General features: G+C 36.1%; 1 protein-coding gene across 2 annotated transcripts in view; it reads left to right on the top strand.

Moving 5' to 3' along the window:
- LOC105545386 (chromosome unknown open reading frame, human C10orf107) overlaps positions 1 to 23,449 on the top strand; it is a 104,296-nt gene extending 80,847 nt beyond the window's left edge. For both annotated transcript variants that reach the window (XM_011988312.1, XM_011988313.1), the window contains 3 exons: positions 16,722 to 16,844; positions 17,526 to 17,666; positions 22,618 to 23,449. In XM_011988312.1, coding sequence (XP_011843702.1) covers positions 16,722 to 16,844; positions 17,526 to 17,666; positions 22,618 to 22,692 — 339 coding nt within the window. In that variant the 3' untranslated portion in view covers positions 22,693 to 23,449. The remainder of the gene's footprint in view (positions 1 to 16,721; positions 16,845 to 17,525; positions 17,667 to 22,617) is intronic.
- The last annotated feature ends 275 nt before the right edge of the window (positions 23,450 to 23,724 follow it).

Raw genomic sequence — 23,724 nt, 5'->3', positions numbered from 1 at the left:
AAATCACATTTTAAATTTAAAACACTTACATTTCAATATTTAAAGCATTAGCACTCGACTAAATTTCACTTTAATTTTCCTTTCCATTTTTCTAATTTTTGCATTTTTAAATATGTTTCTAAGAAAGTTGGCTCTACCAAATCAGCAGGTCATTTCTCCCATTTAACGGGTGGAAAACCCAAGGCTTGTAGGAGATTAGATGATTCGCCCAGAGGTCTTGTAGTTACAAAATACCAAAGCTGGGGCTGAACCCAGGCCTGTTTGACCCTAGCTTTTCACCAATGTCACACACATCTTTTGTTCTAAAATGCTCTCCTTATGTATTGTATCTATTCATTTGTACATGCCACTTCCTCTGTCTGTCTATCTGGTATTTTCCCTCCCTATCCAACCCCATCTGCATGCTAACTCCTATTTCTCCTTTGAGATTCAACTCAAGCACCACTTCCCTTTTTAAGCTTTCTCTGAATCTGTTCTTCTCTTCCCTCCCACCAAAAATAAATTGGCTATCCTTCTTCTGTATTTCTAGAACACTCTACATATGCTTCTAATAATTGTTTCATTCTGCAAATTATGTTATTCCTACCAAGCGTCCCCACCACCCACACTATAGACTGAGACCTCCTCGAAAGTCAGAGACTATGTGTTGTTTGTCTCTGAATCCCCATGACCTAGTACAGTACGTGGCTTGGAGTGCATGTTCAGTGAAGGTGAAAATGATAATATAAATGAGAGTTTATAAAATATAAAGTTCCTTGTTTTCTGAAAAAAAAAAAAATGAAAGCTTTAAATAATTGCTGAGACCTTAACTTTTGAAGATACACAGGATTTATAGAAGAAGGCAGGAGGAATGTTAAAATCTAAAACAAGTGATTTGAAATAAACCCTGAATTGAATTGAAATTTCCAAAGTATAACATTATTACAAGAAATGTAAATAACTTTAATTTATATTTCTATTATTTCAGTCGTACTTTGAGAATGCAGTAAAATTGTTCGTATTTTGTAGTGAGGGCTCTAAACGTGCACATTAAACGTTTCGTGTTTCCTGGCTTTTAAAAATGATTACTACCATGTAATTTACACTTTGTTCAAGCAAATGAACAAACATAGCATCAGTTTAATCAGGTCATCAAGCAGCTCAGCAGCAACTCATTTGGCCTAATATATGATTAAACTTGTTTGAGCCAGGTGGTATTTCTCGTATTTCTCAGATAATCACGTACAATCTCAGTTTGTGATGAAATAAAACTAGTCCTTCAGTACATGGCACTCCTATGTTGTGCTGGCATAATAGCCCTCCTCACACTAGGAGGTGCTAGCGAGTCAGACCTATTGTCCTCAGAAAGGAGACATCATCAGCCCTGGTACTTACTGCGCTACTGTAACATAAATCAGCTTAGGCCCTACCTAAGAAAAATGACACCATAGAGGTCTTAGTAAGAGAATTAACTTAAATAACACCAGCCATTCAATAAAATAAAAATAAAATATGGCAAACACTTTGCAAGCAAGTTGAAATGGTATGAGTTCATTTCCAAATGCACACTATGTTCTGCAGACCTATATTTCCATTTGCTACTTTTTCCTTGAATTAATGTCTAGTCTTTTGAAAGGGTAGCAGCATTTCAGTGCTATTCCTCTGTGTATACAGTCAGTAATGTTTGTCAAGAGCTTTGGGAGGAAAGGACTACATAAATGTCAGTAGTTATTAATATTAGGATTTTTATATCTACTATCAAATGTGTTTTTCATAATCTATGACCAGAGGTCTATTTGCATCCATCTAAGTATAAACGTTTTAAGTAAAAATAACCATTGACCAAAAACAGTATTTCTTCTGTTCTTCTTTATAATCAAAGTAATATTTATCAGAAGTTAACAATTATACTCAAATTCTTCCAGAGCCAAGTTTATTTTGACAAGTTTTTATATTCCAGGTCACTTAATGCCACTTATTCCTCTGGCTTTGGGTAACTATCATGAGGCATAACTAGTTGACAAGGTCCACCTACAAACCCCACTATGCCCTCCCTGTCCTTGCTCTTCTCTTTGGCCCATCCCTAACAGGTACATTGTTTTGCTGTCAGCTAAAATCAAGGTCTCACCCAACAGTCCTCTACCCCTATGACCCAACTGTAGCCATTTTTAAATAGTGTTACAATGAATCGTACAGGCATTTATATCCCTGCCTTCTTTCTCCACCTTCACACCTTAACTCTTTTCAGGCAGAAATCCTGCCTATGACATGTTTTGCACATGGAAGGCACACAGATCAATTGAATTGAACCAAAATCTAAATCTTACGCAGAAAACAAGACTCTTCTTTTAAACATATGATGTGCTGTAGCATAAAGCTTACTGGCAGAGGGTCACAGCAAGATGGCTTTTCACTTTTTTCTCAAATGTATTTCAACTCCATTTTCTTTGAAAGACCCCAAGTGTTCTTTAAAAAGGAAGGGATGGAACAGTTGGGTTGACCCAACTGGTTCTCTGAGACTACAGTTCAAATCTTAATTCGAATTAAAAACCAAGATGGATTTGAGGGCCTCTTACCACAAACCCTATCTGCTAATGCATTTTTCAAGGATCACACAAATTCCCATGTTTATCATGTACTCATAAAAAACAGAATAGGTCAACATATATTGGCTGAGTTACAGAAAGAAGTCTACAAATATAGGCCTATGCTCTTCCTGGCTCTGGTCAGCAACATTAGCCCTTCACTTTTATATGCACTAAATTTTACTCTAGTTTTAATAATAATCACAATAAATATAATAATAAAATCATGTTTATATAAGAGGTTCATCTTGTTTAAAATGCACGGAAAATCGTAGTGCTTTATAGGACACAATTTATGCTCTCCTTGGTGATTTAAAGGTGATAACTTCATGTGATTCACTATCACCTAGTTCTGAACTTTCATAATATAATGACTCATTATGATTTTTACATTTCTTAGGGAACCAGCTTGGTTAAAAACCTTGCAGTTGTTTTTACTGGGGTCATCTGAACTATGGTTTCCAGAATGTTCATGAAAAAGACATGCTTATATATTCTGAACCGCTGTAATCTATCATGGCTGGTGCTTGGTCTGCGGATTATGAGTTTACAGTGTCAGCCCAGTGAATTAAAGCTTTGCTGTATATCAGCTTGCCACACAATTATTTCCAGTTCATATCATATAAATCATCACTCTTCACATGACAATCAGTAATTTCCATCTCGTGTTCTAAGCATCCATGTTTTGTCTTAATGGTTCTGTCTGATTCTGCACCTACGATGGTGTGACATGACTGGTACTAATAGCTTAGAAAATAAATTTCACTGTCACTAGAGCCTATTTAAGGAATATTCTTTGTTCTCACTCTTTTTTGTAAAGCTGTTTTGTATATGTTGAAATAATAGGAAATGAATTTAAATAGAAACACTTCTCATGTCTTATCTCTGCAAAAAAAAAAAAACATAATTTACAATAAATTAGCACAGCAGTTGTTAGTGTAGCTCAGCTTTATTTTGCAGTTCTCACACCTAAGCTCACAAGATGACACTTTTTCTGATAAGGTAATCTTTATAAGGTAGTTCTGTAGGTGATTAAATCTGACAGATGCTAGTGAGATGGTGAAGTTCAGAGATATAACAGTAAACGCTTTAAAAAAATTCTTGTAAAAATAATAAAATGTCTTATGATCTACCAATAGAAAAATCAATCTGACAAAAGAATAAATTAGTTATAATGTTGCATTTCTGTGTCTAAAACCAAAATAAAATTATTTACCAATAAGTAGATAAATATACCAATTATAACAAAATACACTGCAAGGAAACTGGTATTTTTTAGATAAAGAACTCGTGTAGTAACATTACTTTCCCATTCATTTCTTAGTATTTACACAGCATTGTTGAGTAGAATGAGAATAATAAGCTTCTAACACAAACAGAAGCTAAAGAAACAGAGTGTGTCATTTCATAACATTTTGATAGTCTATCTGTTCTTCAAAACATACCTTGAACACCAGATCTTTCAAAGGTACAACCTTCATCTTTTCCTGGGGCAATGACGATAATCAGTGTCATTGGTGTTTCCAATGACACTAGCAATCTGAAATATGTTAAGGCTTAATTGTAGATTGTATAATTAGATTAAACCAATTAATGCTATGGCTTGGTTTTGCAATGCTCCTTTATTATTTGAATGTTTTTAGCCCTGGTTTCTTATTTCTAGCAGAGTTTCCCAACAGTAGCTCATTGTCCTTGCTTGTTTTTGATTACTTAAACGATGTTAGCTTTGCTAGAGTCGATTGATACTTCAATCTGTTGAAGTGCTATGTTGCAGAACGTGCTGTTTTCTGATTTTCTTATGTAAATATTAGTTGCCTAATGTACAGAGTTAATTTATAAATACTGGAAAGTTCCCTGGATCAAGTAAATTAACATACTGGGCGAGATTCATCGACTTCATTAGCAAACCTTCATATCAAGGCTGTCTTCATACAAGTGTGAAAACCAGATGGACCCTTATAAGGTTTTCTTGGCGGGAATAATTCTCTCATCAGGTAAAAGGCTATACCCATCCTAATATTCTGGTCTTATCACCACAATCAGTTCATTCTACGCAACTTCATCTAGCATGGACACTTTTTGGAAGACCATTAACATAGGAGGAATATGGAAAAGCCAAGAAGCAAGATTGGACACCCAGCTGAGGAGCAGCCTGATGTATAGGTTGTATTGGGGGGGTGAAGTAGGGGGAGATACAGGAGAAAAACAAAACCCTAAAATTTGGCACTATTAATCAAGAGACTCTATAAAGGGGACAATCGCAATATATAGTGACTTACTGACCATATAAAACTACAATTATTTCCTACATTTAATTCTTCAGTAAGTATTTATTTATTTTCCCACTGTTTCTTAGCTACCTGCCAGGCAGTGAAGTTAGGAACAAAACAGACCAAGTCCCTGCCCTCAGAGAGCTTTGTTTAGCATTGTTGTAGACATAAATATGTGACGTGGAAATTTAAAAAACAAAAAGCCTCACGCTTTTAAGCTTTTTCTACATGCCAGGCACTGTGTGAGTACCTTCCACATATTGATTTAGTCCTCTGAAGAAAACACGCAGTGGGTAACCACCGTTATGGCCATTTTCTAGGCAAGGAAACTGTGACCCTTGCTGGAGAACTGTGAATGAACATGAATCCTCAGAGAGCTGCAGTTATGCCTTTGACTGGTGACAATGGCAGTGTTCTGACCTAGCATATGATACAGCTTTTTTGGTGTTCGAGTTTTAAAACAGTATTTGTGCCGTAAGATGGCATTCTCTGTTTCCCACCCAAAGAAAATAAATTATTCAAACCGTGAAAATAGGTGCCTAAAATCCATAGGGCCGAAGCAGCACTCTAGGCCCTGTGGGACAATTGTTGAGAAAACGCCAATGCACCCCTGGGTCTCTGTTAGAAGAGTTACTTGGTACAGCTGTATAATTCCTTTTATGAAATGGATGGGTCTGATCAAGAATCAGAGCCGCGGGATGGACAATGAGACTCATCCACAACAGAACTAATATCTTATTCACCCAGGTTTGACTTTAAAATTATATCAGCCATGAAAATTATTTCACTGCCTTCTGTCGTGAACAATCGGACTATATTTAATTTTAATCATTCGTATGTAAAAATAATAAAAGCCACCAAAATAGTCTATAGTCAATTTTCTGATAAAGTAAATTTGTTTTTTCCCCATTTGTGATTTAAATGGCCTCCAGAAAGTTTTTTTGGAAGTAAGTGTTAATTAAAAATATGGAAATGGATTTAAAGCACATTACAGCGCACAGTGGAAGAATAATCACAGGGGCTCAGGTCACATGACCATCCTCATTTCTCTATGTATTTTTTAACTGTCTAGGTTATTGGTTGTTTTTCTGCCTGCCTGTTCCTAGAGAAAACTGTGATTCCAGTGAAAACAGTAATTACACTTATAACAAATAGGACAAATTGCCATTTGAGCAGGAACATGCAGTTTTAGTGGCCAAAAGCAAACTGATGTCCCTATGCTTTCCTGTTTACACAAATGAATTAAGTGTGTTCTCAGCTTTCTTTATACACGCAATGCTTTTAATATCTTACCATCTTTAAAACCTATTCAACCCCTCATTCCTGACTTTCACTGACTTATTTTGGAACAATGCACTGTAGTTGGTGCCAACACGATGTAAAAACAGTGAACAAATTCTCTTTCTGAATTTACCAGAGAATGCTCGCTTTCACAGCTCTAGTATATACATGTCATTTTACTTTTCTGAACCTGTATTTCCTCATTTATAAACTAGAGATAAACATTTTTTGGAATCCATAATGAACTACTGGGGTTCCCCTTCCCGCTAAGGTTAGGTGCATGGGTTTCAGAGTCAGATAGATCCGGGTTCAAGTTCTGAAAGAATTCTCCATTTTTTAGTTGTGGGGCATTGGCCGAGTTATTTAACTTCTTTGAGCTTTTGGCTCTTAATCAAAAAAATGAAGTCAATAAAACCTTTCCTCCAAATGCAGTATGACTTTTTATACTATTTATAACGTGCTTTCTAACCAGCCCAATGCCAGACACAGAGTAAGTTCTCAATAAATGAGAGCTGCTTTTTTTTTTTTTTTATCATCACACTTTATTTTCCCGAATGGTGGCCAGCACTGCCCTTAGGGCCTCCTCATTGCACACCTCCAGTGGGTACCTTTCACATTGTATTGCAAGTGGGGGACCAGAGGAGGCTCATGGAAAGCGATGTGAATCATGGCCCCTAGAGTCAGGCAACTTGTCAGCCCCCTAGAAATTCACTTCCTGATGTTACTTTCATCAGGAGCTAAGTGAGGGGTGTGTTATCTCTGAAGAACTCTTTATGATTTTAAACTACACTGTGTCTATAAAACGGTTTAATTATAAGTCAGTTAAAAATAACTATCAGGCCAGGCGCAGTGGCTCATGCCTATAATCTCAGCACTTTGGGAAGCCAAGGCAGGTGGATCACCTGAGGTCAGGAGTTCAAGACCAGCCTGGCCAACATGTTGAAACACTGTCTCTACTAAAAATACAAAAATTATCTTAGTGTGATGGCAGGCACCTGTAATCCCAGGTACTTGGGAGGCTGAGAGAGGAGAATTGCTTGAACCTGGGAAGTGGAGGTTGCAGTGAGCCGAAATCGTGCCACTGGACTCCAGCCTGGGTGACAGAGTAAGACTCTGTTTCAAAAAAAAATGATAACAAGAACTATCAATGAAGTCAAATCAGTGAGAATCTGTTTGGTTGTTTAGAATTCTGCTAATCAAACAAATACTGTAGGGCTCCACTGATACGAAATACAGACAGTTGCACCTGATGCAACAATACAATGACTAGGTTTGCTTCTCCAAGTGTTAACCAGTTTTCAAGACAAATATTTAAAGTGATCTGTAGCTGGTCTAACAAACTAGGCAGCCCCGAAGATTTTTAAATGAATGGACACTCTGATGAAATACTCAACATCCAATGACTGCCCCCTGTGTACAAAGACCTGAACTAGGTAGGGGTCCTTAAGTTGAATATGACGTGTCCCATGTCCTTGAGTTGTTTCCACACAATGGCAAGAGATCACTCTACCTGGCTGTCACTCAAGGCCAATGTGACAAATACTATGAAGTGGAATAAGCCAGAAACTCTGAGAGCACAAGGGTGATGAGGAGAAACGTCGCAGAGGTGATTGAGCTGGGTGAGAAGTCCAGATGGATGAGATGGGCTGGCAGGATGTAGGGGAAAAGCGCCCCCAGCAGAGGGAGCAGCACAGGCAAGATGCGGCTGAGACCGCAGCTTCCTCCATGCCTTGCTTTGCTTTGCTCTGTTTTGCTTTGCCTTTTTTTTTTTTCTTATTCTTTCTTTTTTTTTTTTTTTTTTTTCCATATAACAATTATGGAGCATCCACTCTGCTGCAGGCACTGGGCAAGCAGGAAAAGAGTGAGTAGTCTAGTACTGCTGGAGCTCAAGATCTGTGAAGGCAAGAACATGGAGCTGAAGGCTTCAAAAAATAGAAGGGTGCAAGTGGGACCTGCATCAGTAGGTGCCCCCAATGAGTTTTATGGCTAACTTAATGTTAGGGACGAGTGAGAGGGCTGAAGACAGCTGCAAGGCTTTGAGTCCAGTAACTGAGAAGCTGGTGATGCCACCAAAAGATAAAGGAATTGGAGGAGGAGCGGGTTTGGGGAAGGTAATTAAGGAAAAATAAATGGACAAGCTTCAGCCTGTCAGTGATTCCAGTAAGCACTAAATGTGTAATCCAAATATTCTTCTACATCGTGACAGAAAAAATACTGAATCTGGGGATCTACACAGGCAAGCAACTTTGAGTTTTGTCTAAATAGAGAAAAAGCCACTTGAAATTTAGTAACATAAGATGTAACATCTGTAGCTGGACTAGAGATGACCTAGTCCAACTCTCTAATTTTACAAACAAAGAAACCACATCTCAGACTGAGCAGCAGAGCCAATCCAGAACTCTGACTACACATTTAAGGGGAAAAAAAATCCACATTTTTAGAACATTCAAATCTGGAATAAAGATACCACCTAGATTTTTCAGAGCTGCTGCTATTTCAGTTTGTTTATTTTTAACTAAACTAGTGTGATTCGCAGATTGTAGGTGAGAGGTCTCTTTTGAGAACATGTATTGCTATGTACACCTTTGTCCACAAAATCAGTTTTGTAGTTAATTTCTGAGATTTCAGATTTCATGAAAAGCCAGAGAAACTTAGAGTACCTAGACCCATTCTTTATAAGGGAAGACATGCTTCTTTAGGTCGCTGAAATAATGACATTTGCCATGTATGGAATAAAAAGCTGCCTTGCCTAGGAGGAAGGACTTCGGTGCTCACTGAAAGTGTCCTGTTTCTAGAATGCCAAGCACATACAACTAATTGGCAGTAGTTTCCTCCCAAGCAAGAAAATCCTGCCTGCTGACCAGAGAAAAGTGCCTAATACGGTTAAAGAATCACTAAATGAGACTTTTTTAAAAAAACGAAAAAAAAAAAAAGGGTAGGGGCTAGGGAGAGCTAAGCAGGGAGGGAAATATTGAGAACTGTAACATGTTTCCTGGTAATAATTTATGAGCCTACTGGAGAAAAAGGAAACACACAAACTATGAATAAAATATCTAAACGTAAACATCATGCTTTCTGCAAATGTTCTTTAGTTAAAAATTAAGGCTGAGGTTGACTAAAGTAAATGACTACATTTTCATGGTCTCTTATTTCCTTGATGCTAAGGGTTACCAACTGATTTACAACTTCCTGTGTTGTTTTTTAAATCTATATTTGTCAGCATATTTTTAATGTCAGATTACTTAAAATAGACATCTTGGCTCTAAGAGGTCAGAAATAATAATATTAGGTTGACTTCTCTGAAGATTTCATAGCACTTTACAAACATTCTAATTTAGCACCAAAAACTTTTTATTTCTAACTGAATATGGTTTTAAGAAGTTTCGCCCCCACCTTTCAATTGCAGACTTCGGGACTGAAGTGCAGTTCAATCAGTATGCTTTGAAGTTAAGTAAATTACATGATAGCTTTATCCAAATAGTTTCAGCCTCCTCCTATTCAGGTAGTTTCAACTGTTAACATAACAGGAAGTGCATGAAAAAAAGAAAGACTCGAACCAAGGACCTAGCATTCTTCCATTGTAGTTTCTTTCTGTTCTAACCATTATAATTTATTAGCTCATATGATTTCTGCAAATTATAGGTGCTTATTCAAAAAGAGTATAATATGAGAGCCTTGAAATAGCTTCATCTGCTTGTAAGCTATCATAATGTGTAATGAAAATGCAATCTCCATAAAATAAAATTTTAAAATATTAAAAACCTCAATTTTAAATAGAACACTCTAGAAGAAACCAAACAAAAATCTATGCTTAGAATTGTTTGAAATATTTTATACTGAGTTCAAGGGTATGCCTTTTAGAGTATAACCTAGTAAGCTAAACAAATATACTCTGAGTGGCTTCTAAAAAATATTTTGAAAAGCATTAGATTTTTTAAACTATTTATAATTGAACCATACTTTTCCATCTCTCACCCTGAGGAAGTTGCAAGGTGAGGTCAGTCTAAGAATCAAAAGTACAATGCTGAATTTAGTAGTTGAGCTCCAGTATTTCATTTTCACAAGAGAGACGTGTTGAAAGTTTGCCCTGTAAGCCCTGACTCTTTACTTTTGACAAAATTTGTTAAAGGCAATCTTTTAAAAATGAATGCAATCAGGGCAACCACAGGCCATATTTGAAGCTGAAAAACAAAAGATAAAGAGAGTGATAAATTGGGTGGGGGAAGGGGAGAGGCAGATTCTCTAATTGGAAAGTTGGGTGTAAACACTCTCCTTTTCTACATAGGTGTCTTGCCCTACTCCTGGTCATGCTACATATCTACCTCATTATGTCATTCTATCTAGGCCTCAAAAGAGAAATTGTTTGGGACCAAGGAACTCTTCAAATAACATGGTATTGAATATATGTTTGATATTCTAAAGACTGTCACTATATGGAAACACAGTGATGGCATGTCCTCATTAACAAATTCTTCCCAGTTAATTGGGCTGCTTGGGCAATGTTAACAATTACATATAAAAATAGCACGGACCAGCGTCCTCAATATGGCTACTCTAGTCTGTCTTTCAATGATGGCATTAGAAAGATGATCCTTTCAATAATAACAGTAATTATAAGTAATAATAATAATACACCTTGAGGTTTAATAATGCTTTCCCTTTGAAGAACTCCCAGTATTTTCATCCACATTATCTAGTTTGTGCTTGAAACAATTCGATGAAGTAGCCAGGTAGCAATTATCATTATCCTCCTTTTACAGATAAATAAACTGAGGCCTAGGGTTGTTCTTAGCATCCCACAGTTAGGAATAGAGCCAAGTCTAAAGCCTATAATTCCATGATCTGTCTTCCAGATTATTGCATCTTTAGAAAATATCTGGGTATCTGAAGCACTGCTCTATCCCTCAGGAAATGTTTACACCACGGCCAGATCAAAACATCTTTTCCTTTTAAATTGCATTTACACTACAAGAAGATGCTCCTTTTCTGATTCATGAAAGAGGATTTTATTGTCTGAGGTCATTAAAACAGGAATACTCAGATTTCTTTCCAAATTGTCATATTGGCCTTAAGCAGGAGTACACTTAAAAATTCAAAAGATATCTAAAATACTCTGGAATCAGTTACTTTAATTATCTAACTTTTTAAAAATTATTATTTGAAGCCCAAGCGAAACAAGATCAAATCAAGAGATAAATAAAAATGGACACAAGGTGTTAACTGGAGTGTCCTAGCCAGATTGCAAATTGGTTTACCGTGGCCTGCCAACTTAAATTTCTCCCTGCAGCTTCAGCTGGAATGGGTAATCTTCATTTCCTGTCCTAACTTGTTGTACTGTGTTACCGTTCACTGTTTAGGTGATTAGCATGTGTGGATCTGATGGTCTCAAAGCTCTATTAAGTTATAAATGTTCAAACTACCAGTATGCTGTGGATAAAAATAGAACTTGCTATTAGATGTCTATTCATACTCTGCAGAAGCCTGGCAACATTTTGAACCTTTTCAAAATGTAAATACTGCATATTAAGCATAGGAAAGAAAATTAATGTGCTGCATTTGCAAATTTATTTCCAAGTCAAAAATGCAAAGGAGGAGGAGGACTCTTGTTAGTAGAATTGATATTCTACATTTACAGAGTATATTAAGAAGATTGTAATGGCCCTATCACAAAAGAAAAATACTTTAAAAATGGATTAATTAGTTTCTCTGATAATGTTGGCTTTTGAATTTCCTCTTTTCATTTAAAATTTATGGCCTCAGTATGACATTAGTAGAGTTTATTGCATTTTGCAGGTGGCATTCATATGTTGTTGCTTTATGTGCCATATATTGTGGGCAATGGGTTGCAAGTTTTTGTTAAAAATTTCCAGAACCACACAAGTACTTCTTAATTAGACTTGCAAATGAGTAATGCCTTTCTTCAAGGAGGGGAAATCGTTAAAACATTACAGGAATTTCTGTGCTTTTTTTCCCTTAGTTAATAGTCAGGAAAGTTTGCAGTAAAGTTTACTTTTTGAAACTTTGACATTTTATAGTAAGTTCTGATTTACATATGAAGTCATCATCTGACAATTCCAAACAAATGTCTTTACAAAGCAAACCAGTATTTTGTCTATGTGCCTGTGTCTCAAAAAAGCTTGAGCAGATTTATCTTGCTTTCTGCTATTCAAAATAGTGGAAAGATGTAATCTTAACTGCATATTTAATATCTTAAAAATTTAATAATAGATTTTAATAATGTAATAATTACCCCCTTAGTCATAGATTCCAGTGGCACAACCACTACACACAAATCACTATACTTTCTCCAAACAAGCATTACTAAAGTAAAACAATACATTAGAGCTCACACTATTGATAATGTTAACACGGAAAGTAGAAAAAAGAAAGCATGAAGTGATCAAATTTTCAGATAAAATCTTTATGCCACTTCTCAGACACAGTAAGATCTAGAAACAGAGTCTAATTTCTATAAGCATGTTTTTAGATCCAAATTGACCCTGTACTTAGTTCCAAGAGAGTTCAAAATTCTTAGTATTTATTCCCATGGCAGATGTCCATTTCATCTTGAATATGCAAATTTTTAAAAGATTTCTTATGATTTTATTTGGCTTGTAAATAACAACCTTGATTTTTTAAGATACATAATGTTTGGCAATGAAATTTTATACTTACGAGTATTAAATTATGCCAAAAAGCCATTTACTTGATATTCTTCAAATACTATAGCACAATTCAACTTAAAGTACAATTCAACTTTAAATACCATAGCACAAGTCAGGTAAAGATGTAAACCATCTTAAATAACACTAATGCAATGTGCACGTAATGAACAATATAACTAACTTAATTTTCATGTAACAGATAACATCTGGGGGAAATGTATATTGGCAAGTTATGCAAAACTAATTTTCTAGCAACCACATCTGTAGATGTTATTTATTGTATGTTCACTTAACAGTCCATTATTCTGTTTAGAAATCTATTCTCTTCTTTATTAGAGCTTTTAATGTACTCACCTTAGTTCAAATGGTCTGCTCATTATCAGAAAAAATATAAATGGCATTCACATGGAACAACGTGATTGTTTTTATTATATCCATTTGTGTTCAAGCATTCAAAAATGGCAAGAGAAACACATTTATTGCTTTACATTCAAAGTAATATTTAGGGGGTATTTGAAAGTCAAGCAAAACCAATCATTTGGCCAAATGGATGTATGTGTATAATCAGAAACTCCTGATTTTTAATCTCAGCATTAGGCCTCAGGCAACTCACTTAAAGGCCTTCCCTTTGTTTCCTGATCTGAAGATTATGGGTGCTATTCTCAAATAGAAAAAGGGAGGTTGCTAAATCAGGGTACCAAATAGGAGTGTTTTTTTAATAAACATTCTTGATCCTTTTCTGTTTTTATTTTTCCAGATTTAAGAGGTAACATATTAGACTTTTGAGGAAAAAAAAAATGAGACAATTACAATTCTGCAGGAATGTATAAAAATAGTTATAAAACTAGCTTTATTTAATTTGCTTCAACTATTCATAGACTTGAGGAAATTATAACGTTCTTTCAGAAAATCTAACTTAATAAAGCTGACCATGTCTCTCTGTTTTTAAATAGATTTTATTACAGAACCAGCGATGTTGTAAAACATGAGGTTTTGTTAAAAAAAATACAAAGGCCTAATTGTATTTTTTAAAGAAACTATTGCATCAGACGGTTTCATTTAAACATATTTTCTGGCTCTGGGCTCTCACCACAATTATTGATTCTAATTTTCCTTAAACTTGCTTTTTAAAAAGGCTACCATTTTTAATGTGAAAAAAATCACTGTGATGCTTCTGGGCATTATGTTTATTTCAAACCATATATTTGACAATGTACTTTATTATTATTAATGAAAAGACTTTATATTTACCCTTTTCTGAAATTGGGACATTTCTTTCCCTTGCAGTATCTCACTAACACAGCTAAGCGTAATTCTTCATAAAAAAGAAAAACAGAGCTAGGGTTTGGTTCACTAATAGTATGCAAAACACCCTGAAGAAATTCTCACCCCCTAGCTTCTGTGCACCAATTAAATCAAATTAATAGTTATGTGGGCTACACTCATAAAAATGAGGGCGAAGAAAAGCTCAACTCTCAGTCAGAACTTCAGGTTCTTGGGAGTTTCACTCCACCAAAGAAATGATGATGTGGAAGCTGGGAAGTTCCAAGTTTCCAAGTGTGTGCCCAGTACACACACACACACACACACACACACACACACACGGTGCCAAAGACCAGGAAACTGGGTAGTTGGTGAGTCATTCAGATGAGCCTTATAAAGAAATTCAGAGCACAGGGATGTGAGAGAAAGAAATGAGAGAATTGGACACAAATACCTGCTTACATTTAAGTGTATAATCTGATGGGGAAATGGGTACAAGTAGAAAAGGGCCGATGGTAGAATCTGCTACTACCAGGCTGGAGAGGCAGCCTATTGAGAACTTCCACAGGGTGTGAGGGCAAGTGAGCAGGAAGGCCTAGCCTGTGTATGGCCAAGCTCAGCAACAAGACAAATATGGTGACAGTAGACCAGAGAAAATTCTACTGCCTTAAAAACAACACTTTTACCTTGCAGATTATCCCAGTGCCTGCAGTAAATTCAGTAAACTCCATTCAAAATTCCTTTCTCCCTTCTTTTTGCCATCTCACTCATTCCCACCACCCCCACTCCTGTTCCTCAGTGTATATTAAAGTCTATACCACTAAGTAAATACCTCATCATCTTCCCTTGTCTCTGATTCCCATGTGCAGCTTATTTATTTTACCTATAATGTTTCAGAGGCCACTAAAATATGTTTAGCTGTCTCCTTTTCCTAGCTTGGTAAGATAAAGAGCAATAGAAGGTAAAGGAAGGATGAAAAACAAGAGTGCTGAAAAAAGGTACAAATCATTTTGTGGGAAGATGAAATTCTTGTATGCCCCATTTACGAAAAATGCAATGGCTCGTGGAAGTGCATAAGAGAAAAGAACCATTCTGATATGTTTTCTAAATATTCTATTTTGATTAACATTTAGTTGACTTAAGATAAACAATCTGGAATGATGTCACCTAACAGAATAAAAATTAAGTGCTTGATAATAGCAGTAATTTCCAAATATGGCAACTTAATGACGTATTACAGTTTACTGAAAACCACAAAGGACAAGAAGTCAGCACACCAGAGTTTAACTCCCAGCCCTGTCAAGAAGTAATTATTTGACCTTAGGCCAATCATTTAACCTCTTGGTTTCCAAATCTTTTTGCCTATAAAGTTAGGACACGTTGGGGCTTCTATATATTTACACTAAGCAGCAACTTTATATAAAATCAAGTTAAAATTAATAATATTAATTCAATGCAAAACACATAAGCATTTGTAAGACCAAAAATAAAACTTAGCTGCCAGTACATTCCAAAACCTATCTAAATCAAAAACATTAATATTTAAATGGTGACATGTAACATACAAATTCATTTGAAATATCGTGGAGACATTAAAAATGAATTCATGATTATTTCATTGGTTTTTCTTTTTCAGGCTTCACAGGATGATAATTATTTGGCGAATTTATGCATTTTCAAATTTTTGTCTTAAACTTACATTTGAAGCTCTAATCTTGGGGCCTGACTTTGTCAGCATACTGTGGGTGACTTCATCTCTGGGCCACAATAACAGGCTCCTATAAAGTAAAACAATTTATCAGTTTACAATGAGGCATGTAGTAGGCGTGAAAACGAGAACCCTCAAGTGGGCATGTCTCTACAGATCAACTGGGATGGGAATTCAAATTATAACCAAAATACTGCTTATTAAACATGGAATTAGAACAACACCTAATTAAATGAATCAAATGTTTAATGTTATGAATACCCTCATCTCCCCTTTCCCTCCCCTGAGACAGAGTGAGATGGGCACTGCCAAAGTTGGCTTCCTTGACTCTCCTTTCCCTTCATTTCCAGTGTTAACCAACCATCAGCCTCCTTCTGAGCGGCACGCTGCTGCTAAAGAATTCTTCAATGCTCATAGTGAAGTCTTGCCTTGCCCTCTGTGTGTTTGGCAAATCTCCTCCCTGGTCTACCGGCTTCATATATTAACCTTTGCAGCCCTTATCGTCTTCATCACCAAGTTCTTGATGGCCACTTCAGCAGCTACATTCTGCCGAGTCATAGCAGTCCCCATCAGGATGTCATTAAGTGTATTAAACACCTAATCCTCTGCCAGAACTAGAGAAGATACACATAGCATCTAAAACTTGGTTCTCCACCTACAGAGGGCTTATAGTCAGGAGAAAGGGGATACTGAAGCACAAAACAGTTAAGATCGAGGAGATACTACATGAAATCGTAAACCACAGAGTATAGAAAGGGAATGAGACAGTGGGCAAACAAAGTGTTAATTTTGAGAAATGGAGCTCAAAAAGCACTAGAGAACCAAGAGGGCAATGGCATCAAAAATTCAAAGGAGGTGGCACTTGAAAGATAACAGACTTGGAACTATGGTACATATGTAACGGAACTGACCGAAACTGTGGTTGCTCACCAAAGGCTGTGTCATAATTCAACTTTTTTCTTCCCATCAGCAAGTAATAGAGGTTGTCAAGTCTGCATGTAGCCCTTTCCCAAATCCTCTGGAAGAAGGAATCTCATCTGATATTTATTCAACATTCATAGAGCCCCCCACAACATTGGATACAGAAATGAAGGTATGTTTCTTTTTGTCTTTTCATTCACCCTACCTCATCATTATATTCTCTTGGGGTGGGAGGAAACGAACTAAAGGTTTTCTTCATTTTCTTTGCCTCTGATTTTTCCCAACCAAATACAAATATTTCTTGAAGTGTCAATTCAAAGATGAGTCCGCTGATGGTAGTTCAGCAATTTTAATCCTTTGCATCCCACCCTTCCTAATCTCCACCTTCACTTTCCCCTAGGCACCATGTTGATACCATGACTTGATCTGTCATAATCCTTATGAATAGGAATATAAATGCAGAGTAACATCAAATCAAAATCTCCCTCCAGATTGACATTGTTTCTGCTAGAAAAGTATCCAATAGAAATTTGAGGTTCAAGTGAGAACACATGGACACAGGGAGGGGAACAACGCACATGTGGGCCAGTTGGAGGGTGGGCAAGGAAGGGAAGGGAGAACATCAGGACAAATAGCTAATGCATGCGGGCCTTAAAACCTAGATGACAGGTTGATAGGTGCAGCAAACCACCATGGTACTCGTATACTTATGTAACAAACCTACACATTTTGCACTTGTATCCTGGAACTTAAAGTAAAATAAAATAAATTTAAAACAAGAAGTTTTACATTCCATATAAATCAATGAATGCTCTAGAAATCACCTGAGTGTTGTTTACCTTCAATATTCTAGGGGTTGGATCAAGAACAAAGTCCTGAGGAGTCTCAGCCAGAAACTGACACCTCAAACATGGATCCTTTAGTTGGATTCACCATTGAAGATGTAAAATCAGTGCTGGATCAAGTCACAGATGACATTTTAATCAGCATTCAGGTACTCAGTATTGATAGTATGCTCACTTACTTTATTACTGGTTAATTAGCCAACCTTAACTTTAATGTCTATAAACACTTCCTACACGGCCAGCACGAGTGATGCTTATGATGAAGTTCAATTTAACAGCTTTACGTAATTCTCAGTTGCGTCATCAGAGATTCAGTGAGATCACAAAATAGATTTTCCAACAGCATCTAGTGTGGTGCATGTTATCAGTTAACAAAATCAACGACAAAATCCGAAAAATAACATGGTAAAGGCTTTATATCTTGTCAAACTGTAAATGTTGCTCATGCAAAAGGAATTGGAGTGCATTTCTAAATGGTAAACACTGAAGATCAAACCTTAATCCTTAGCTAAGTGTTCTCCCCAAATTTCTAAAGACTTTCAGATCTTTGAACTGCCTCTCAGACAGTTTGTTCCTTTTCACCTATCATTAATGGCTAAGCAGTTTACACCAATAACTACACGAACATAGTGATGGCAGCAGCCATATGAATAGCAGCTGCCAATGATTTATTAACTGGCTTAGGTTTATGCTTAGTTCTTTCTCATTCTATTCAAAAAACAAACAGCCATTTCTACCCCAACTCAAAGACTTACAGGAATTCACATAATTTTTCAGGCCAAATGATTAAATAAGTAAAATGCATATTCTGAGTACACTTGCAATTTCTTTAGAAATGACTATAAATCAGGAGGGCAACCTAGTGCATATTTAAAATATTAATGCACCTCCGGAGAAGATTTAGTTGTCATCTGAACATGAGACCATATATTAAAAGCCCACTGTATTAACAACTAATTTAAAAAGAGCACAAGATTAGCTTGGCATAAACATACCTTGTTACTTGTTTAATCATCAAATGTTATTGCACTATTTACACGAACATTTAATGATTTGGTGCCAACAGGCTCAGCCAAAGTCCTCAGCTTAATAAGGGGTGTTTAGTGTTTACCAGAAATAGTGGAAGAACACGTTTTACACAAAGCTTTATTGTTAACAACCCCATGAATGTAATAACTGGTTATTGTGTAGAAGGGCAGAGTGCAGTTGAATTAAGCTGAGTTCAGAACATATCTCCTTTTTAGATTTGATAACATTTCATCTAAATATAGTTTATGTATAATCATGGCTCTGGGCTCCTTTGCAATCCTGCAGCTCTGAAATTATTGCCGAGGAACTACTAGACAGTAACTGAATTGTTTGCAGGCCCAAAAAATCGAAAACGTCTTTACCAAAGCTGTCTTCCATGCAGTGAACAGTATGTTTTTAACTATTCATTGAAATTATTTTAAATATTACAGTCTACAGCATTTATACCCCTACTCTGTATGATAGCTGTGTGTCTGTATGTTATCTTCCCATTGGCCTGAAGCCATCCTGGAGGTTCAATAGCTTGCTCACCTAAATGTAATTAAGCACGGAGAGGACATGGACCAGAGGACAGGGATGCAGATCCGCTAGGTGCCACAATCATTTCCATAGTAAGTGGATTTGTAGATATCAGCCTGGGCCAAATTACTGCCAATTTTTCAATGAAATAGCATGATGATGTGGAATTATACAATGGCTCGAGATGGCAAACCCCTTTATGTATTTTTTCTCAGTAATCCTAGTAAACTCCATGTGAGTGAGGCAGACACTTCCCCTGATAAACTGAAAAATGGGACACAGAAAGACTTAAGTTATTTGTGCAGAGTTCCCAGGGTCGACAACTGATGAAAGACCCTGAATGGGAGCTGTGACCTGGGTTCTAGTTCTAATTCCAGTGCTATCCACAAAAACCACATAACTTCTAATATCACAACCAGACTACTTTGGATGTTAACACTCCCGTGGTGTGGCACTTTTTCCGTGTTTACCCTTGCGTCTTGGTCAGATTCCAAGTTGGGTAATTACTCTCTGCTTACCTAAATTCCTCCTCCTATTTTAGATGTATAGGTTATTTTCCACTTCTAAAACCTGCCTTCCAGTGTTCCTTGCTCTAAGAACTGCCATATCCCTTTTCAAAGGTAGCTATGTGTCAGTGGTCAGTGTATATATGCCATTTGAATACATTGACCTGCTGTAGGAACATTTAATGAATTACTGCTTGTGAGATGTTTTAAATTTTCCCACAGTTTTTTTTCTCCTCCTTTGTGTAAAGGTCATACTGTTATTACAATTTTTGCAAAAAAAAAAAAAAAAAACTGGCAGTAAATAATTCATGTTTTAAGTACAGTTTTTTTCAAAACTCCTTTTCTATGTGGTTTCAGGCATATTTGACCTTCTCTAATACAGAAATTTCTGAAAATGTAGTATGAATCCATAAGTTTTTTATGTTAATTCACTTATTTTCCCATTGACTCATTTTATGGTTTTAGAGATTTATTAAGAATGAAGTTATCTTGGCCCTGAGATGTTAATTAAAATTATACTGAAGAGAGCAAACATTTTAAGCCTGTATAGTTTAGGTATTTTAATTTTAAAGATACATTCAAAATGAAATTATTTTGGCCCTGAGTTGTGTAATAAAAATTATACCCAATGGAGCAAACTTAAATATATTTAAAGAACTACATTTCAGAGAAATATGAATGCTAACACTAAATTCTTACATTACATGTTGGCTGTTGGCCCTGTCTAAGCAATAGGGTAAAATAATGTAAAAACTTTGAGGGAAGTTTGCCATCTTGGGACGCTAGATGTTTTTAGGTCAACTTGAATTTTCCAGGTTAGAAAAGCTGAGCGTGAGATCATCTCAAAGAAGTGGTCAATGAGAGACTACTGAACCTATTTTTTTTTTTTCCTTAAAAAAAAAAAAGTAGAACCAGATCCAACCACAGTATTTGCAGGATTGTTTGTCTGTTCAGCAAGGTTCTGAAGAATGATAAAGAAAAGGGGCTAATGGCAGCCTGTTCTTGACTAGAAGTAGAGCCTTTAGATCCAAACTCCGCTGGTTGTGACTGAACTAAAGTACTAAGCACTAAAGTCTGGAGATCTGAAACATTATTCACCTTTGTCAGTATGCCACTCTTTTAGGTGCACCTTCATGAACCTTTTCCCAAGGCCTACACTTGTTTTGATAATTTCTGTCTCAGTAAAATACCAGAAAGGCCTCCAAGTGAATGTAAAATCTCTATGCAGTAGTGAAACAGAAACTGGTAGATGATAAGCACATTAATCCTTAGCTGAAAAGAAATGAGATTACTGGTGGGCATAGAGGGACATTAATTGAAAGTGGGAAGAATCAATTGTTTGAGTGGAGCAATTCTTCCCAATCCCTTGAAATTGTGGTAAAATTATTTCAAACCGTTTTAATCCCTATGTGGTCCAATATGTTGTATGCCATAAATTTATTTTAATGAGGCAGGAGTAACAGATTTTTAAGTATTTCATGACATCATAACAATGAAAGATAACATTGGTGAAGTATATCACAAAATTGGAAGTTGGAATTACGAATCCAAAAACTAAAGTGTGACATTAACATAATCCTATTCCCCTACTTAATTTTTAAGGTAAGAGCTAAAATCCAGGTGGTGAAGTGAGTTACGTAAGGCGACATAGCTGAACTAGTACCTAGATCGTCCCAGTCTGAGACCAGTGCTCCTTTCGACCCTACCTAAAATCATGCGTAGATTATGATTTCTTTAGAGTCAGTACACCCTAAAGAAAAAGTTCCTGTGTGACCTGGAGGACAGTTCCATCCCTCCTTGCCTCCTCCACCCAACCACCAAGAAAGGAAAAGATAAGAAACCAGAGGCCAGAGCTTGATCCCAAGGTTTACTAAAGCTTGAATCAGAAAAGACTCATACTTATGAGAATTCTGAACCCAGAATTGTTGGCACATATATGATCTTTCCAGAAATATCATATCTTACTGTGAGATGAGATCAAATCTCATCAGATAAGGCAGCATGGACATTTCAAAACTATCTGTTATAGTTACCCTCTTGTAAATAAATATGAAAAATTATATCTGGGCTTAAAACAGTATTTGATTTTTTTAAATGTCTTCTATTTAAATTAAAATAATAAAAGGTTTGCAAAGTACAGTTACCCTGAAGCCCTCAAATAATGTTACAGCTATTAGAAATGTAACTTTTTGAGTTTATTAACACAGATGTGTATAAGCTACTCCTTATACAGTGGTAGACATTTTTTAAATCACCTAAACAAGAACAAAAACACCAATTTTGCCACGTCAACCACCACTGGTTTTTCTGTACCTAATTTTATTATCCCTTGTGAAAAAGGGAAGACATTTCCAGGGCTACTAATGTTTAGATAATGTGAAAGTATTTATGGAATTGTGCAGGTAGCAATATGAGTCCACAGAAGATCACTGCCAGAGGCAAAATGCTATCACCACCTCGGCAATCACAAAACCTGAGAGTAATTGCTTACTTTTTTTTACCAAAAATATACCACAAAGTGGCATCATTCCAAGAGTTCTAATGTATGATGAATACTCTTAATTATGGGAATTGTTCTGATTGTAAGATTATTTGTGTTGTTTTTTCGCAACAGAAGCTTCCTGGGATCTCATTTAGAATGTATTACACAGAAGACACAGACATCCATTGCAGATGGGTGGAGAGACCCACAGTACTGCAATAACTGAGCCCAAAGCAGTTATTCTGATTCGGTGCTTATTGGTAAAGTCTGTCTGAAAATACAGATAAATTATCCTATCTTCCAACACAAGGCTATGTGAAAAATGGCCGTCCAAATACCACTTCCTGTTCATAGCAGACATGCTATACATTGGAAATGTGCAGAGAAATATGATAAAGTGTTATCACATCACTACAGGCTGAAACACAGCTATGTCTGCAAAACAGGAAGGTGTGTGAGGGATAATGTCTGTCTTTAGGCACTATAGTATGTCAAAACCACAAAGACAATGTGCAGCAAAAGATAGCTCCATCATAACCACGTTTTTTATGATTGTCTTCACAGACCGAGATAAACGAAAAACTGCAAATACAGGAAGAGGCCTTTAACGCACGAATAGAAAAATTGAAAAAGGCCTGAGGACTCGGTACAAGGAGAGTGATGCTAAACTTCACAGAAACAAACAAAACCAGTCAGAATAATAGACTCTCTGGAGCATCGTATCTCCGTCACTTAGTTGTGAAAGGAAAACCAAGCCCCACTTTTTATTTTCCTAAGTAATTCGGAAAGTATTGGTCCCAATTTTGCTATCTCCCATCCCATAACAGCCTCTGAATTTATTGCACCAAGTGTAATAAGAATATTTTGTATACAAGAGTTTGGAGAATTATATATAAAAATACAATTACTTTTATGATAGTCCTTTGACGTTTTGACTAATAAATGCTATTCATCTTCAAGGAGAATGAAGCCAACTTTTTAAATAACCAGAAATAAAGAAAAATGATAATAACTTTATCCATTTTGACCCAAATGAACTGCCACATTACTGGAACACTGTGAAAAGATACCAGTACCACACTACTGAGGATAAAATTTGTTAAACAATAGCAATTCAAGTGCATATACGAGGGTTTTTTGTTTTTTTTTTTTTACTGAAATCATTTGTTTTTCTTATTTAAACGTTTCAGTGTGAAAACAATTTTCTGAAATTATATAATGCAGTTTGAAGCACTTTAATTTATTCTGTACTGTATTTGTTATTTCTAATCTTGTTACTCTCCCAGGAGAATACATGACCTATATAAAAAGAAGCAATGTATAAATGGTTATTAAAGACCAACCTATATATAGATTGTAAAAATCTTAAATACAAATCAAACTCATAGAGTTCCCAAAATTAACCATTATATTGCAGTGGAATGATTTTTTTAAAATCTCAAGTCTTTAAATACCTTTATTAAAAATATAATTTCAAAAGAAAAAATATCAACTTGCCAGCTGATTGTCCCCAGTTGGACAAATTAATTAATTACTACCAAACTCTTTTCCAAAGTTCTTATACGTCAGAGTATGCTGGAATGGAGAGCAGTTTCCTCAAAAATTTTCTAGGTTATACAGTACTTTGATCGGGGTGACACTTGATTGAATATCAGCTTTAACCCTACTTTC

This window comes from Mandrillus leucophaeus, unplaced genomic scaffold (assembly GCF_000951045.1).
Source record: "Mandrillus leucophaeus isolate KB7577 unplaced genomic scaffold, Mleu.le_1.0 Scaffold327, whole genome shotgun sequence".
NCBI lineage: Eukaryota > Metazoa > Chordata > Mammalia > Primates > Cercopithecidae > Mandrillus > Mandrillus leucophaeus.
This window is presented reverse-complemented; position numbering and strand designations above follow the sequence as displayed.